This window comes from Salvia splendens, chromosome 5 (assembly GCF_004379255.2).
Source record: "Salvia splendens isolate huo1 chromosome 5, SspV2, whole genome shotgun sequence".
Classification (NCBI taxonomy): Eukaryota; Viridiplantae; Streptophyta; class Magnoliopsida; order Lamiales; family Lamiaceae; genus Salvia; species Salvia splendens.
The window spans coordinates 2,822,088-2,838,547 of NC_056036.1; the positions used below are offsets into that span (position 1 = coordinate 2,822,088).

At 34.3% G+C, this 16,460-nt stretch overlaps 1 protein-coding gene across 1 annotated transcript; it reads right to left on the bottom strand.

Annotated features, from left to right (window-relative positions):
- Positions 1-11,380: 11,380 nt before the first annotated feature.
- Positions 11,381-13,975, bottom strand: LOC121805171 (putative laccase-9). The gene is made up of 6 exons (XM_042204960.1): positions 13,821-13,975; positions 13,581-13,732; positions 13,258-13,502; positions 12,982-13,110; positions 11,774-12,697; positions 11,381-11,695 (listed from the first exon to the last, which is right to left on the bottom strand). The coding sequence occupies exons 1-6, from the start codon at positions 13,914-13,916 to the stop codon at positions 11,508-11,510; spliced, it is 1,734 nt and encodes a 577-aa protein (XP_042060894.1). The 5' UTR covers positions 13,917-13,975; the 3' UTR covers positions 11,381-11,507.
- Between the last annotated feature and the right edge of the window lie 2,485 nt (positions 13,976-16,460).

Here is a 16,460-nt window from a genome sequence, read left to right on the forward strand (position 1 = left end):
ATAACAGTTTTCCGATATTTTTGGATAAAGTATTCATATACTAATAAGTAACAATGTCCATAACTTATTCCATAACATTCCTTCTACTAGCAATTGGAGAATATATTCATACACTAATAACAGCTGTCGATTTTTTTTTCTTGCTTAATTGTGATAAATCTATCTATCCATATATCATATACAGAGTAGGGCCGGGGAAAAATATTGAAAAAATGATATATCGCTCGTAGCGTATTGAAAAATATCAAAAATTTATCGAATTTTCGATATATCGTAATTTTCGATACGATACGATACCGTATCGTAAGTTTTCGATACGATAACGATATGAATTTCCTTATATCGCGATATATCGTTTTATATCGAATATACGATATATATCGTACATATCGAAACATATTGAAATTCAATACATATTAAAATTTAAAATTATAAATATATATAAATCCATTTAATTGTACTTGGCTGTGTTGTATTTTGATTATGGAGATAAGAACACTATTAATTTTATTGTGTTGAAGTTTTATTAATTTTTGTGTGAATTTTAAGTTTTGAAATTATAATTTTCGATCTACAGGTATTCGATACGATATCGATATTGATATTATCCATATCGAAAGTTCGATATATCGAAACTTTCGATACGATAACGATACGAAATTCTTTCATATCGATATTTTCGATACGATATACGATACAACGTTTTCGATACGATATCTCGTATCGACCCACCCCTAATACAGATTGTTATATATTTGGATTAATTAAATAAGCAAGATGATAAAAAAATCTTTTAGTGATTACTCATTGATTAAATGAGCAAGATGATAAAAAAAATCTTTTCGTTAATAACTCATTGATTATATTTGCAAGATGATTAAAATTATTAATTTATATATTGGATTTTATTGATAGCAAATGCATGCAATTTGGGTGAGTGTTTATTTGGAATGCGTCGTATGAAAATAATTCACTAATTGATATATTTATTTTATAATATTAAATCTCGAGCATGTTAAAAAGTTTTTAATCAAACATTAATATTATAGGATTTCTTTTACATACAAAATAGTTGGTGAGGATAATTTACTATTTAATCTATATTAATCAATTAAATTAAACAAATTATTTAATCAAATAACAACGATAGAAGGATTTTTCTTATAAATAAAAAAAGTTAGTAGATCTCAAGTACATTAATACTCCAAATCTTTTAATCTAATCACAAATTGTTCTGTCTATTTTGCACCATTAGATCTCAATCAAGACTACTTTATTAGTATTTCACTTATAAACCAAATAGTTGGATGAGAACAATTCACTAATTGATTGATTTACTTTGCAATATTAAATCTCAAGCACGTTAAAAAATTTAGTCAAACACTAATGTCATATTTTGCACCATTAGGATTTCTTTTACTAAAAAAAATCCGATGAAAATAATTCACTCATGTAAATTAAAAAAATATTTAATCAAATAATAATGTCATTAGGCTTTATCTAATAAATCAAAACGTTGGATGAAAATTAATCACTAATTAAATTTTACAATATTAGATCTCTAGTATATTAAAAATTCATTTAATCAAAGCACTAATTGATCTATCGATTTGGCAACATTAGATCTCAATCAAGACTAGTCATTAGTATCTCTCTTACAAACCAAATAGTAGGATGAGAACAATTCACTAATTGATCTATTTATCTTGCAATATTAAATCTCAAGCACATTAAAAATTATTTAATCAAACACTAATATCATATGATTTCTTTTACTGACAAAATTGTCCGATGAGAATAATTTACTATTTAATCTTATTTATTTGTTGTTGTATTAGAATTTAAGTAGATTAAAAAATATTTAATCAAATAACAATATCATTTGGATTTCTTTAATGTAATTTTAATATAAATTCACAATTTATCAATATAAGGAAATTAGATCTAAAAGTTACTGAGATAAAATTTGAGTGTGTAATCAGTATCGATAATAAAATTTGATTAAAAATATATTTAATCAAATCATTACTTGATTCATCTATTTTATAACATTACATCTCAGTCAATACTGGATGAGAATAATTCAATCTATTTGCTTTGCAGTATTATTAAACACTGATGTCATAGGATTTCTTTCACTGTCAAAATAGCTCAACGAGAGTAATTACGTTTGATCTATTTATTTATTGTGATATTAGAATTTAAGTACATTAGAAAATTAAGTTTTGTTTTTAAGTGTGGGTGGGGGTGAATTAGAAAATTAAGTTATTCCAATAATAAATTAATTCGAGTTTCTAAAATAAGGATGAATGAAATTAAATTACTGGTTGAAATTTGCAGTGTTAGATCTCAATGTTAGATCTCAAAGTGCATCACTTATAAGAAGAGGAATTATAATCAAAACTAATTTACTTGTTGTAATTTTGTTATTTATCTTTTAATTTGATTTCTTGTATTTCAAATATGTTATTCCAATATATAATTGTTTTGTTAAGTTTTATAGCATGTATTATACTATAATTTAGCTAAATCCAACTAAATCTAATACAGAATTAATTAAATTGAGTCATTTAATTAAGTGATACAATTATTTAAATTAAATATTTGAATTTTCATCTATTATTCAACAATAATAATAAAATGCTTTTTACAAACTAAATGATAATATAGTAAATATAAATGGATGGTTGCCAGTGTCATTACTTACCTATTAATTACCTCTATCGTAAATCTCAGGAAAAAAGAAATGGAAGAGAGGGAGAAGCTGAAAAAGCATTTGTGGTGGAATAGTTAAGAGGCGGTAATCCCACTAAAGGAAATTAAAGTAAATTTGATTATAATTGAACCGAATATTATAAGTAAACCGGTTTTTTTCATACTAAACCAATTTATGATTGTCAATTGTACTAATGTGGTCACATAGCTTTATTCATATTTTATTTGAGTTCCACGAACCAAGCATCACGGATCATTGGTAATTAAACTAATCAACAATGATTAAAATTTTAAAACAGAATGCATGTCCTTGGATCCTTTTATATTCCAGAAATCAATAATAAATGATCGGGGATCAATTACGACGAGGTCAATCAAGAGGACAGATTTATTAATTGATGACTAGTATTTAAAATGAACTGGAAATATTGAGGTTAATTATCTGAAATATTTCAAAAAAATATAACACTTATATCGTTTCGTTTGAACAATTTTTATTTATTTATTTTTTACCTTTTGCCTTAAGAGTTATTTTTGTCAATCTGTATATATTTATTATTTCTCTCTTCCTATCCCTCTATCTCTTATTTCTATTTTTTTCTTTCTCATTTATTAATTAATTTATTTTAAAATTGTGAGTTATACTTTTAAAAAATGGGATGCTAGCCAACAAATATCAATCGTTTTACAAGTTCAAAAATTACAAGATTATTGAAACCCTAGCTAAGCAATAAATAGCATAAATGACACTCAAACCCTAAAAAAAATATTCAATTATGTATGAATTGCACAAGTCACAACATTCAAACCCTAAATAATAGTTGTAGAGGAGGCGTGTCACAACGCGGCATATCCGGCGGTGGCGGTAGCATCTTCTCGCTGGGGCGATCACCATCTTTGACGATGAACACCATCTTCATACCCCAAGTTTGACGACTCTCGAAATGGCAGTCCATGTACCAAACTCCTGCAAAATTTAACATTGGCAAGTTTAGTACTCACTCCATTCCTAATTAAATGTCTTACTTTATGGTCACCTGGGTTTTAACAATTTTGAACTAAGGTAAAGCGGAAAAAGTTAGTGAAACATAAGTCTCATTTTTATACACTCCGCTTGTTCCATAACTATAGACACTATTTATATATTTGACCATCTAGTTAAAATAGCCAACTTTTTTCAAAAGAGCTACTCCCTCCGTCTCAGATAATTTGTCTCATTTTTTCATTTCGGTCTGTCCCACATAATTTGTCCCATTTCACTTTTTACCATTTTTGGTAGTGGACCACATATTCCACTAACTCATTTCTACTCACATTTTATTATAAAACTAATATATAAAAGTAGGACTCACATTCCACTAACTTTTTCAACTCACTTTTCATTATATTTCTTAAAACCTGTGTCCAGTCAAAGTGAGACGAATTATCTGGGACGGAGGGAGTATTTGTCATCCCAAAAATGTTACTCCATTTTTTGGGATAGAGAAAGTATTAGTACTATTTTTTAACGGAATATTAGTGAAAAAGTGAAATAATAAAATGTTGAGTTTACTTTGTACAGTAAAAAGTGAAATGAGACAAATAATATTGAACAATTTACCTGGATTGCTAGCCTTAAATCATCCGTTTTTCGGAACTAACCGTGGTGTCCATAAACGGCAGATCAACGAGGTTCAAGTTAGGGCGATATACCCCATCGAAGTTCCCCAATCCAGAGCTGAGGACGTAGAAGCTGTAGCCATGTAAATGGATGGGATGATCGATTCCCTCCCCGAGAATAGTTCCTTGAAACACGATTTCAACGCTTGCATTATAATCCAACATATACACAACAGTCGCATAATGCGGATGCGACTCATTCCTCTCCAAACTAACATGTGTATAATTGAAGATTTTTTTCGGACGATCTGGGAAATCTGGTGTGAAAACCCCTCTAATCCCTTTGTAGTAAGCTTCTAAAATGCTTGTTGTTGAAATAGATCGACGTCACGTAGCGGCGACATTGGCGGGGTGTAGTTCTCGACGTACTCGAGGATTCCGGTTGTCGGGACATAGTCGGGCGCCCATAGGATTTATATACTAGTTTAAGTTTTTTCTTGACATCAACGTGGGATAGTTATACGTTAGTATTTTTTAGTTTTAATTGCCAACACCCTCCCTCAAACACTTCAAGGTGAAAGGGTTGGACTTTTTCTGATCGGTTGGACGATTGGCCCAATTTTTTTTTCCGATCTATCGGACCATTGGCCCAAATTTTAAGCATAGATATATTGCTGGGTCAGTCATTTTTTTCGGTATTAGGTCAGTGGAAATTGACCCATAATCGGTGACTCGCTCTGATACCATCTTAGAAATCCATGGGTTTTATTCTAAAACCAATTGATAAAGAAGGAGTGGCCTATAAAATTTATATACTAGTTTCAGTTTGTCCTTGAGACTAATACAAAATAGTTATATGTTACTTTTTTAATTGGCAACGCTATGAACAATGCATGGATCGGTGTAAGCATAATAATACCCCACAAGCATAAAAAGAAAAACTTTGTAGCCGAAAGCATTTTTGTTTTCCTTTTTGGGGGTAATTATGCTGCCTCTCTATTTTTTAAAACAAATGGCAGGCATTAAAAACAAATGGCAGGCATTATTGATATTGGAGAAAATGTGATTCATATTTATAGTTGAATATGGTGTACTCATTCGAATTGTTGGCATTAATTTGAGAACGTGGGTCCACTAATTACTTCAAACTTATAGAATCGCACTGCATTAACTTCTCCAAACACAAGACCTAAGAAGCACATAATGAAAAACTTCATATGTGAGAACATTTTTTTGTCTACTTTGTAAAGTAATGTCCCCTTTTTATGCAGTTGAGATTGGTGCAAATTTGACCATTTCTAAGACTTTTTTATATAGTTGTTTATAGTGAATCAAGTGAGTCATATTATACACTTTGTTTGTTGTCATAACAATTTGCCAAACAATATTACGTGTCTGTTTGTCTTTTTTGGTATGTTTTCTCGAGATTGGAGTTCAGTGTTTAATTTTGTAATATTGGTCGTAGTGTTTAGATCTTGTCACTTATTCTCATTAACCAAATATGCATCCTTTTTTTTATGTATAGTATGTCACTATTATAAAAGTCACAGAGTGTTACATGGTTTTGCGTGTATTTTAATAAGTGAGCTAATTAACTAACTTAGGAAAATAAATATTGGTATCGGGAAAATCAAGCAAAGAAGTCGGTTTCCAACCAAAAATCTGTATTGCTAGAATTTATTACTACACCAGAAATATTGAAAAATTTATTGCAAAAACACAAAACGAGTTTCTTCATGGTCATGGACTGCTAAATTTGAGAAGTACAACAATTCTGACTGCTTGCAAGTATTTTCTCATTTTCAGACAGTCCCCTTCCTCTGTTTCTGAAGTGCTTCATCTCCGTGAGTGAATGCATGCAATGTGCCTTCATTTGTTGAAGTCCACCAACCTCTAAGATAGTGGAGTCACAATTAGGGCAATGATAGCGCCTCAAAATTTATGTTATCGCATGGATGACAAATAACACGGGGAAGAAAATCAATACGAGAAACCTTGCTTTAACCTTGCTCAAAATTTAGGGCAATGATAGGGCCTAACTATGTCATGCAGTTTTATTCAAAGTAATCAAATACATCACAACTTTAATAAAGAAAAGAAACAACACTTGCACTATATATCCAATTTCGAGTTTGGTTTGAGCAAATATTATGACCCTTAATTCCACCATAACCAAACACTATCTATAGGATAGGAGCAACTAGATTTCATATCCCAAAAATCCAACCATTACCAACTCACATGAATATGGCCAAAATTAGCCAGCTACCTGGCTTATCCAAATTCACCATTTTCTCATTTATTTCCTACTCATTCATATTCGAATAAACTACAAGTAAACGCCGGAAATTGATGGCCTACTCCACCGCCGGAGCGATTGAAAGAGCAATGCTCCGCTTCCTCCTTCCATGCTACCGCTGCTACAATAAAAAAATACAAATCATATGCATAAACATAATTCTTTACAAATTTGGCAGACTTTGCTAGCTCACCAATTTTGACAGGATTCTGTACTAAAAGGCAAAAGCTTTACTTTTTTAATTCAATTTTGAAAATTGAAAATATAAATGATTTTAGGTTGTGTTTCTTATCCACTGTACTACACCTATGATTGCAACATTTAATTATTTCTCTTTCCTTCCCGATAATTGTCCATTTTGGTTTAGACACGGACAGAATTATGGATCTCACTTTTATATACTACTTCATTCATCTCACAAGAATATTGTACCTAATTTTGAAATCACTTTTATCTTTTAATGTGGTGAAAGTTATTCTCCACTACCAATACTTTAATTACTTTTTCAATCTACCTTTCTTTAACTCTATTAATTGTGCAAATAAACCCTTGTCAACCACAAGTATATACTCTTGTGAACTAGAAGGGGTATTTGTTTCATAATAATATGAGTTACTGAAATGTGATGTTTACTTAACATTTATGGTAAAAAGTGAAACTGGACAATTAATAAGGGACGAATGAAAATTGAAAAAGTGGACTATTTATATGAAACGGAGAGAGTACTACTAAACATTAGGAGTAAAATATATAATCCCTTCGTTCCATTACACGTGACACATTTCTCTTGGACACATGTTTTTAGGTATAGTGATGTTTAATGGTTAAATGAAGAGAATAAAATACGAGTGAGAATAAAATAGAGGCAAAAAGTAGGAGAGAAGATAAAGTAAAAGAGAGATAAAATGTTATTTTTTTCTATAAAAGGAAATATGTGACCTAAAAAGGAATATGGTTTACTTGTAATGGGACAAAGAGAGAGTAAGAGCATCCACAATGGAGGATGTCCCGCCGGACGTCCGCCAGTAGGCGAGGGAGGGGCGGACACGGACGTCGGCTGCGGACACCGCACATCCGCGGCTTTCCGGGACGCCCGCCATTGCGGTGCCACGACGGACATCCCGGCTGATGTCCCGATTTTTTATTTTTTTGTGGATGTCCGCCATTGTGCAGTGGAATGTACTTATGACGTGGCAGTGCAGTGGGAGGTCCTTATGACGTGACAGAAGGTGTTTTTGGGAAATCCGCCGTGACATCTGCACCATTGCGGATGCCCTAATACTATATACATGGATAAACTATTAGCAGTAATTCGTAACTGATATTAAGAAGTACTTACTGTACTAATATGGAGTATTTTTTAACATATAAATTTTTATTTAAATTTTTTGTCGTCTTCATTAGTTAATATTTTTTAACTCTTGAGAAATTGTATTGTGTATAAAAATAGCACATTACAATTAAAACATAGTACTTTTCCGAGACGGGGACGAAGGGAAATACTCATGAGAGAAGTATAAAATACTTCATGTTATATCAGGTGATTAACTATCCATTTTAGTTGTCTCGTCAGTCTTTTCAAAGAATTTTTTTTTGCATAAAATGATAACCTCCCTCCCATTACCAGGGAGCAGTTTATTTTCGGACATTATTTTATGAAAATAATAGTAATAAATAATTAAAGTGGAGGGAAAGTAAAATAAGAGAGAGAATTATGTAAATTAGAGTCTCTTCTATATTCTTCTCTTTTTTACTTTATTTTTTCTTAACTTAAACTATTTATTATTATCTTCGCAAAATAACGGCAAAAAAAACTGCTCACTTGTAGTGGGCCGGATAGGAGGGAGTACTTCTATAACTAGTTATTTTAGTAGTACTTCTGTGACTAGTTTTCATATTTTTGAATTTTAGTAGTACTTCTGTGACTAGTTATTCATATTTTTGATACACATTTCTTTAGTATAAACGACAGTTTAGTTTTGTGCATAGTAAAAGATAATTTTCTTCAAATTAAATGATACTCATGTCATACTACTACTTGAAATGTGAATGTGTATATCGTTAGAATATAAATATACTATTAGAAATGTGAATGTTATATATTGATGCTTGTAATTGGAAATTAAATTTACAAGATGCAATTTTTTTTGTGTTTAATTAGTCTACAATATACTGATTAATCCCGAATAGATTTGAGTTTTTAAATTTTGTATTCACCCAAAAAATTAAAAGAAAATTAAATGAGGCATAACATTTATTACTAGTACTACTATGGAGTAGTACGTCCTTTTTTTTTATCAAGATGAGTACGTCACTGGAATATGACTAAGTAGAAAAAAACTTAGAGCATCTCCAATGCACGGATGTCTCACTCGGAAATCCACTAGGAATTCCCAAAAACACCTCATGTCACGTCACTAGGACTTCCCATCCCACTGCCACATCACTAGGACTTCCCCTGCACAATCCGCCCTTCCCACTAGGACTTCCCGCAATAAAAAAAAATCACAAATTCACAAATAAAGCAATTTAAGTTTACGGAAATAAAATTTCAACACGAATACGAACGGGAAAAATTAACAACTTCATTAAAAAAAACATACATGATTCAAAAAAAAATTACATAGTAATAAAATAAAAAAAATTAATCACATCAACGTCAACCCCTCCGCGTCCAAACCTCTTCGATAATATCGTGCTGAAGTCGAACATGGGCATCTGTTTGCCGCATGTCGGCAAATGCACGCATCCGCTCGACCTCTCCATGAGGTACCCCCATATTCACATTCGCGGTGGTCACGCCGTGACTTGGACCTGCACCCGTATTATCTTCATTGGTCCATTGAGTCAGTTCCGCAGCTTCATTTTCGACAATCATGTTGTGCATTATGATACATGCGTACATGACATCGCCGATGTTGGAAATATACCACTGCCGTGCAGGACCCTTCACTACCGCCCATCGACTCTGGAGCACACCAAATGCCCGCTCCACATCCTTGCGCGCTGCTTCCTGACGGCTCGCAAAGTATGTCTTCTTTTGTCCGAGTGGATGCTTGATTGTCTTCACAAAGACGGGCCAGTTTGGGTATATCCCATCCGCCAAATAGTATCCCATATTGTGCTGGTTGCCGTTGGCAACGAAACTGATGCAGTTCAACGAGCCGTATATATAGAGTTTAAAAAAAAATATTAATACCGGACGTCCGACCCGGGCGTCCGACCCACGCCACAATGGAGGACGTCCGCCCGCCTGTCGCCCGGACGTCTGAGGACATCCGACGTCCTTACGGGACGTCCGTATCCGAGTTGCTTCGTTACAATGGCGGACGTCCCGGTCGCCCGTCGCGGATGTCCGCCATTGGAGATGCTCTTAGCTAGCACTCCCTCCATTCCAAAGAAGATAACACACTTGGGAAATGGCATGAGATTTTAGGAGATATTGTTTTATGTGTTAAGTGGTGAGAGAAAATATAATTTTATAATTGATGTGAGAGGAAACTTTTTTCGAAAGAGGAAATGTGACATCTTTTGTGGGACAAACTAAATAGGAAAGTGTGACATCTACTATGAGACGGAGGGAGTAGTACATTTTAAAGATATAAAAATTGAAACGTAATTATTAATGTTTGAACTTTTAGAAATACCCAAAATTTAAGATGCAAAAAAAATGTCCTTAAATTGAGGATAAATTATTTTAATCTTTTGTGTTTTTAGGATGCTCTATTTGTGTGCCCATATTTTAATTGAAACACCAACAATAAAGACATTTTATGAAGCATTGATGATATACTTAGAACACAAATTAGCCTTCTTAATAGCATTAAAAAATGACCTTATCTGTTTTTTTTGTTGTAGTGACTATTATTGTGACTGATATTTGAATTGATCGAAACATCTTATCAATTACCCTCTCCGTCCCGGCTAAGATGACACATTTTTTAGTCGGCATAGAATTTTATGAGTTGTTGGTTAATATAGTTAATTGAAGAGAGAAAGAGTGTTTGTAATTATTAAATGAAGAGAAAGAAAAATAGTTGAATATTTAATTGGATATAAATATTTAATTGGAGTGAGAAAAAAATGGTTGGATGTGTTAATTGGAAAGACAAAGTTATCAAAATAGAATTGTGTCATTTTGGTTGGGATATACTAGAAAGAAAAATGTGTCATCTTAGCTGGGATAGAGAGAGTATTATTGCTCTATTATTGATGGACTTTTGATCTCTTGTGGTTGATTTGGGATAAGTAGGAGTTATTGTAGACCTTATATTGTCTATCTTATACTGCTGTGATTGATATTTTGATAAGTAGGAGTTATTGTAGACCTTGTATTGTCTATCTTATACTGCTGTGATTGATATTTTTTGTATGTTCTTATAAATTATAGTATACGTGTGGGTCCTATATTTTTACAACAGGCTCGGAGCTTCGGCTTATTATCATGATATTTTATTTGAGTTCCACGAACCAAGCATCATGTATTGTATATCTCGATCATTGCTAATTAAACTACTGAGTAATGATTAAAAAAATAGTAAATAGACATGCACTGCAGCAATTTATATTCTAAATGTCGATCATAAATTATTGTTGATTGATTAATGATGTCGGCAAGATCTAACAGGAAAAAAGTTTATCAACACATGTAAAATAGTACTTCGTCCATCTACGATTACAAGTTTTATTTCTTTTTGCTACTCCATACGTCTTAAGAATTCTACTCCTATATAAAAAGTCATAGCTTAAAAAATTGTGAAATACTACTAAAAATAAAATGAGATTTTTATTGACACACAATAAATAGCAAATCCATATTTTAAAATATGAGATTAATGCATGCTTGCTACTTAGAATTTAGATATTCTTAAAACATTCAAATCCTCAATAATAATTAAGAGACCAGTTGCGCTAGCTCCCTTGGCCCTAACGTGACTTCGCCACCAGGCATGTCACACCGAGGCATATCCTGTGGCGGCGGTAGCATCTTCTCCTCCGGGCGATCCCCGTCCTTAACGATGAACACCATCCTCATTCCCCAAGTCTGATGACGGTCGTAATGGCAGTGCATGTACCAGACTCCTACAAAATCAAACACTTTATACCCCAAAACTGCAAAATAAATTATTTTTAAGAAAAATATTAGATGGAAAATGTTACCTGGGTTGTTAGCCTTAAATCTCACAACGGTCCATCCGAATCTCGGAACGTTCACCGTATCCATATACGGGGGGTCGACAAGGTTCAAGCTGGGGCGGTCCCGGGCTTCGTTGAAGTTCCCCAATCCAGTGCCGAGAAGGTAGACGCTGTAGCCATGTAAATGCATGGGGTGATCCATTCCCTTGCCGAGGATGGTGCCTTGAAACACGATTTCAACCTCTGCGTTGTAATCCAACATATACACCGCAGTTGCGAAACGCGGATGCGACTCACTCTGCTGCAGCGTCACATATGTGAAGTTGAAGATTCTATCCGGACGATCTGGGAAATTGGCTGTGAAAACGCCTCTGACCCCTTTGTAGTAAGCTTCTAGAATGCTCGTTTCCGGTATCATCATCGACACGTTGTTTATGCTTGCCAGGAACCTGTCGCTTTCCAAGCAAGAATCCGCGTCACACGGCCACAGGTTGATGGAGAGGGTGAAGAAGAGCTTCTCTGTGATGTTCGTTGGGACGGCGATGGGGTGCTTGGCGTCGGCTAGGCTTCTGAGCTTTGTCTCGAAGTGCATTGACGTGGACGGCCACCCTTCCTGGAAAGAGGGGAACACCGGGGACGGCGGTGGGGTGTAGTTTCCGGCGTACTCCAGGATTGCAGTGGACGGGACGTAGTCGGAGCTCCTGGTGTATATTTTGTAAGCCATGTAGTAATGGCTGGGCGCCTGGTTGGTTTCGAGGAGGAAGTCGATGGTCTGGCCGGGGGAGATGGCGATGTGGTTGGTGTTCAACGGCTTCGTGTAGGCACCGTCCATGCCCACCACCGTCACGTTGTGGCCGGCGATCTTGAAGAATACCATGAAGTGCATCAATCCACTCACCATCCTGATCAAGTAGGTCTTTCTTGGCTCGACTTTTAATCTGAACGTATCTGCATGTCAAAAGTCAAACATATTATATTACTCCCTCCGTCCCGCACTACTCGCACTTATTTCCTTTTTGGGCGTCCCAAGTTACTTGCACTCTTTCCATTTTTAGTAAAAAATTTCACGCCGTCATTTTTGACTTTCCTATACACTCATTCCTTAATCTCCGTGCCGAAAAGGAAAGGGGCGAGTAGCTCGGGACGGAGGGAGTACTACTATATTAGGAAAGAGAGTTCATTTTGTCTCTAAACTCTCTTACATAACAACTAATGTATAAATTATAATCCACCTTGTGTTGAGCATGGATACAGATCTCCAGGTTGACCATTCATGAGGAAAGCATCAACGGGCGCAGGATCCCGCCCCTCGGCAAGAAAATTCTCATACACTTCTTCTATTTCAGCATTCCACCATAGTCCTACACATAAGAATTCATCTCAATTAAAAGACTAGTTTATTAAAAGAGAGAGTCAATCTGATATATAAACCCTAACTCTACATTTACTATTCATACATTACAAAACAAAAGTTTTCTTGCACTGGAATCCGTAACATTGACACTTACCTAGTAAGATAGGAATTTGAGCATGAGGCTTAGGGAAAGGATAACTCTCCGGCGTGGGAGGCAGGATGATGATCGCGCCATACACAGTAGCTCGAGACCAGTCACTGTGAGCGTGCCAAAACAAGGTGCCTTCTTCGTCCGAGAGGATCATTCGCTGTCGAAACTTGTTGCCAGGAGTAATGGGACACATTGTCACGAGGTTGGTGCCATCCGCCCACGGGTATCGAGGCATTCTTACTCCATGCCTGAAATTACAAACCATAAATTAATTCATTAGGATTTTCTTATCATAAATACTAGCAATTCTGTGTATGTTTACATACCAATGGATGGTTATATTTTGCTCGGAGAGATTAATAATATCGACTGTGACCAATTCTCCCCTTCTAGCATATATCGTTGGTCCCGGGAACTGCCCGTTTACCGTTAGCATGCTTTTGTTGGTGCATAGCCTTGTGTGAAATGTTCTTCTCACCTGCGATGCACATTAGATTAGCTTTTCTAAAATGTAAAAGCATACAAGAAAATTAAAACCAATTACTGATTAGAGATGTTGAACATACTTCAAACCTATGAACCAATGCTTGGACAGATGTTATGCCTCCCACTAAAATAATAGCAGAGAAGCACAAAAATAAAAAATTCGTAGGAGAAACCATTTCTCCTATTTGTTTTTTTTTATCGATATGTGTTGTGGAGATTGCGAAAATTTGTGCAGCATTTATAAGTTCGTAGTTTAAACTTTCAACTTCTCATTAGTACTCCTACGTGGGCCCGCCAAAATATTCTTGGCTCACCCTCAAAAAGACAATCAACAAATTTTATAAAAAAAAAAATCAACAAATCTTATAAATAATGAAAATTTGAATTTTATTTGTGACCCCTGGTGTTTGTTAAATTAAATATTTTTATTTTCTTTAGTTGACACTCCATTGCAAAAAGTAGTGTGTGAATAGTTTCGACAGACTGAAAAGAAAACTCATTTTTGTATGATTGACATAGCATATGATACTGTATTAAAAAAAACCAATTAGCTATATTATTAAAGTAATTGACCTTATTAAAAATATAATTTATTAGCTTTATTATAAAAGCAATTGACCTATGACCATGTTCAACGCCAGATAACCTATGAATATTTTAAAAAACCAAAAAGTATTTTCGAGCATGTGATAATAAAAAAAGCCATGTAACATAATTTCTGAGCATGGATGTGCTCTAAATATCTCGCAATCAACGAGAAGGATGTACGTTCTCGGATTATGCCATTTTTCCGAGCACCTATAGCCATTTTGCCAAGCACATAGGTGCTCGGAATAACTCACAGTGGCCGATAGAAACATATGTGCTCAGAAAAACTCATATGTCCGATAAAGACATATATGCTCACAAATACTCGTAATGTTCAATAAAAACATATGTGCTCAGACAAAGGTCTCACAATTTCTCCAGAATACGCTGCTAGAACTTTGGTCGTGGTTGAAAAATGCATGTTAAATACGCGAGCATTCCAATGTTTCAGACTATTCTCTTCGTGCTCAATATTTTGGTTTTTTTACTCAAAAAATTCTTTGAAAATACCGAAACTTTTTGTACTCTGTAAAGTCCGTTCTTTGTGTAGTGTTTAACAACTAGTCAGTTTTTTCTCTACATTATTCTTTCCACTTTAATTATTATATTATTTTTTACAAAATGAGTGGGCGTCTAGCTTATGATTTAACAGAGGGAATAGTGGAGCACTATAACTTTTTGTATGAAATACTACCTAAGTCCCACATTAACTGACATATTTTTACCATTTCAGTTTGTCCCGCAATAAGAGACACATTTCACTTTTACCATAAATGGTAAGCAGACCTCACATTCTACCAATCAATTCTACTCACATTTTATTATAAAATAAAATTAATATGTAAGTGAGACTCGTAATTCACTAACTTATTCAACCCATTTTTCTTTATATTTCTTAAAACTTGCGTCCATACTAAATGTGACACTTATCGGTGGACGAGGTAGTACTAATTTAAATTTGGCGTTTGGATTATATATTGTTTATTTTTATCATACTGTATTAATTTTCTAGAAAAAGTAGATTTGATTTAGACGTGACTCTGCCTGAATATACAAGTGGTAAAAGCTTCATGAATCACTACAGAATATGTTGTTGTCGTCTTTCCAAAAACGGTAGTAGTATATTCCAAAAGGACATAAACGTGCATCTATATAAATTGACGTGTGGCACAGATTGATTAATACGTGAACGATATCAATTGCCAGATAAAAATCTGACATTTAATTGATGGAGAGGTAAAATTAAAATGCACGAGCAAAGACAGAGAAAGACCAGGTTTCCACCTACTACTCAAAACCAGGTTTCCACCTACTCACCTACTACACAAAACCATAACTTGGTTAATTAATCATGATTCATGCTGTATATATATGTGACCGTTAAACAAATAGTACTCCCTCATTTCTATTCAAAATGTTCAAGTTCTCGAGTGACACGAAATTTTAGGAGGAGTCGTTAGAGTGTCCACGATAGGTGGAACAGTCACGCCACAAAAAAAAAAACTTGTCCACCTAGTCATTAACAGCCACAAAAACTTGTCTGCCGAGTTATCACAGCCACAAAAACTTGTCGAGTCATGCCACCGCCACAAATCACATTATTTTTATTATTTTTTGATATATTTTAATTGAACTAAAATAAAATTAATTGGACAAAAATAATTAGAAATAACATAACATAATTCATTTACAAAAAATTGCCGGAAATCACCGCCGTGGCGATCTCACGGCGCCTCCGCCTCGCCACCGCCAGGTATACGGCGCGTCCACCACCGCAGCGGCGCTTGTGCGCCTTTCATTAGGGCGCCACGGCCATCTATCGTTGTTACTCTTAGGAGTAGGTAGAAAGAAAAAAAGTAGTTGAATACATTTAAATAAGGAGAGAAGAGAGAGAGAGAGATTTATTTCCAAATATAGAAAGTAGACATCTTGAGCAAGACAAATTAAAAATAAAAGGTGAACATCTTGTATGGGACGGAGAGAGTACTGCCTTCCTCGTCAAGGTAGATGAGACACTTTCTTTTTAATTTTTCCCATAAAATGTTACTCCATCCATCTCACTAAAGATGACCAATTTTCTTCTTTGGTTTATCCCAACTAAGATGACATATTACTAAAAATGGAAACATTTT

Bases quoted from the DNA above. Each gene is read 5' to 3' on its own strand.
- LOC121805171 (XM_042204960.1), bottom strand. From the start codon at position 13,916: ATGGTTTCTCCTACGAATTTTTTATTTTTGTGCTTCTCTGCTATTATT. The intron at 13,503-13,580 runs GTATGTAAACAT...TTGTAATTTCAG, and splicing joins CAAAATATAACCATCCATTG to GCATGGAGTAAGAATGCCTC. The intron at 12,698-12,981 runs GTGGATTATAAT...TTTGACATGCAG, and splicing joins GTATCCATGCTCAACACAAG to ATACGTTCAGATTAAAAGTC.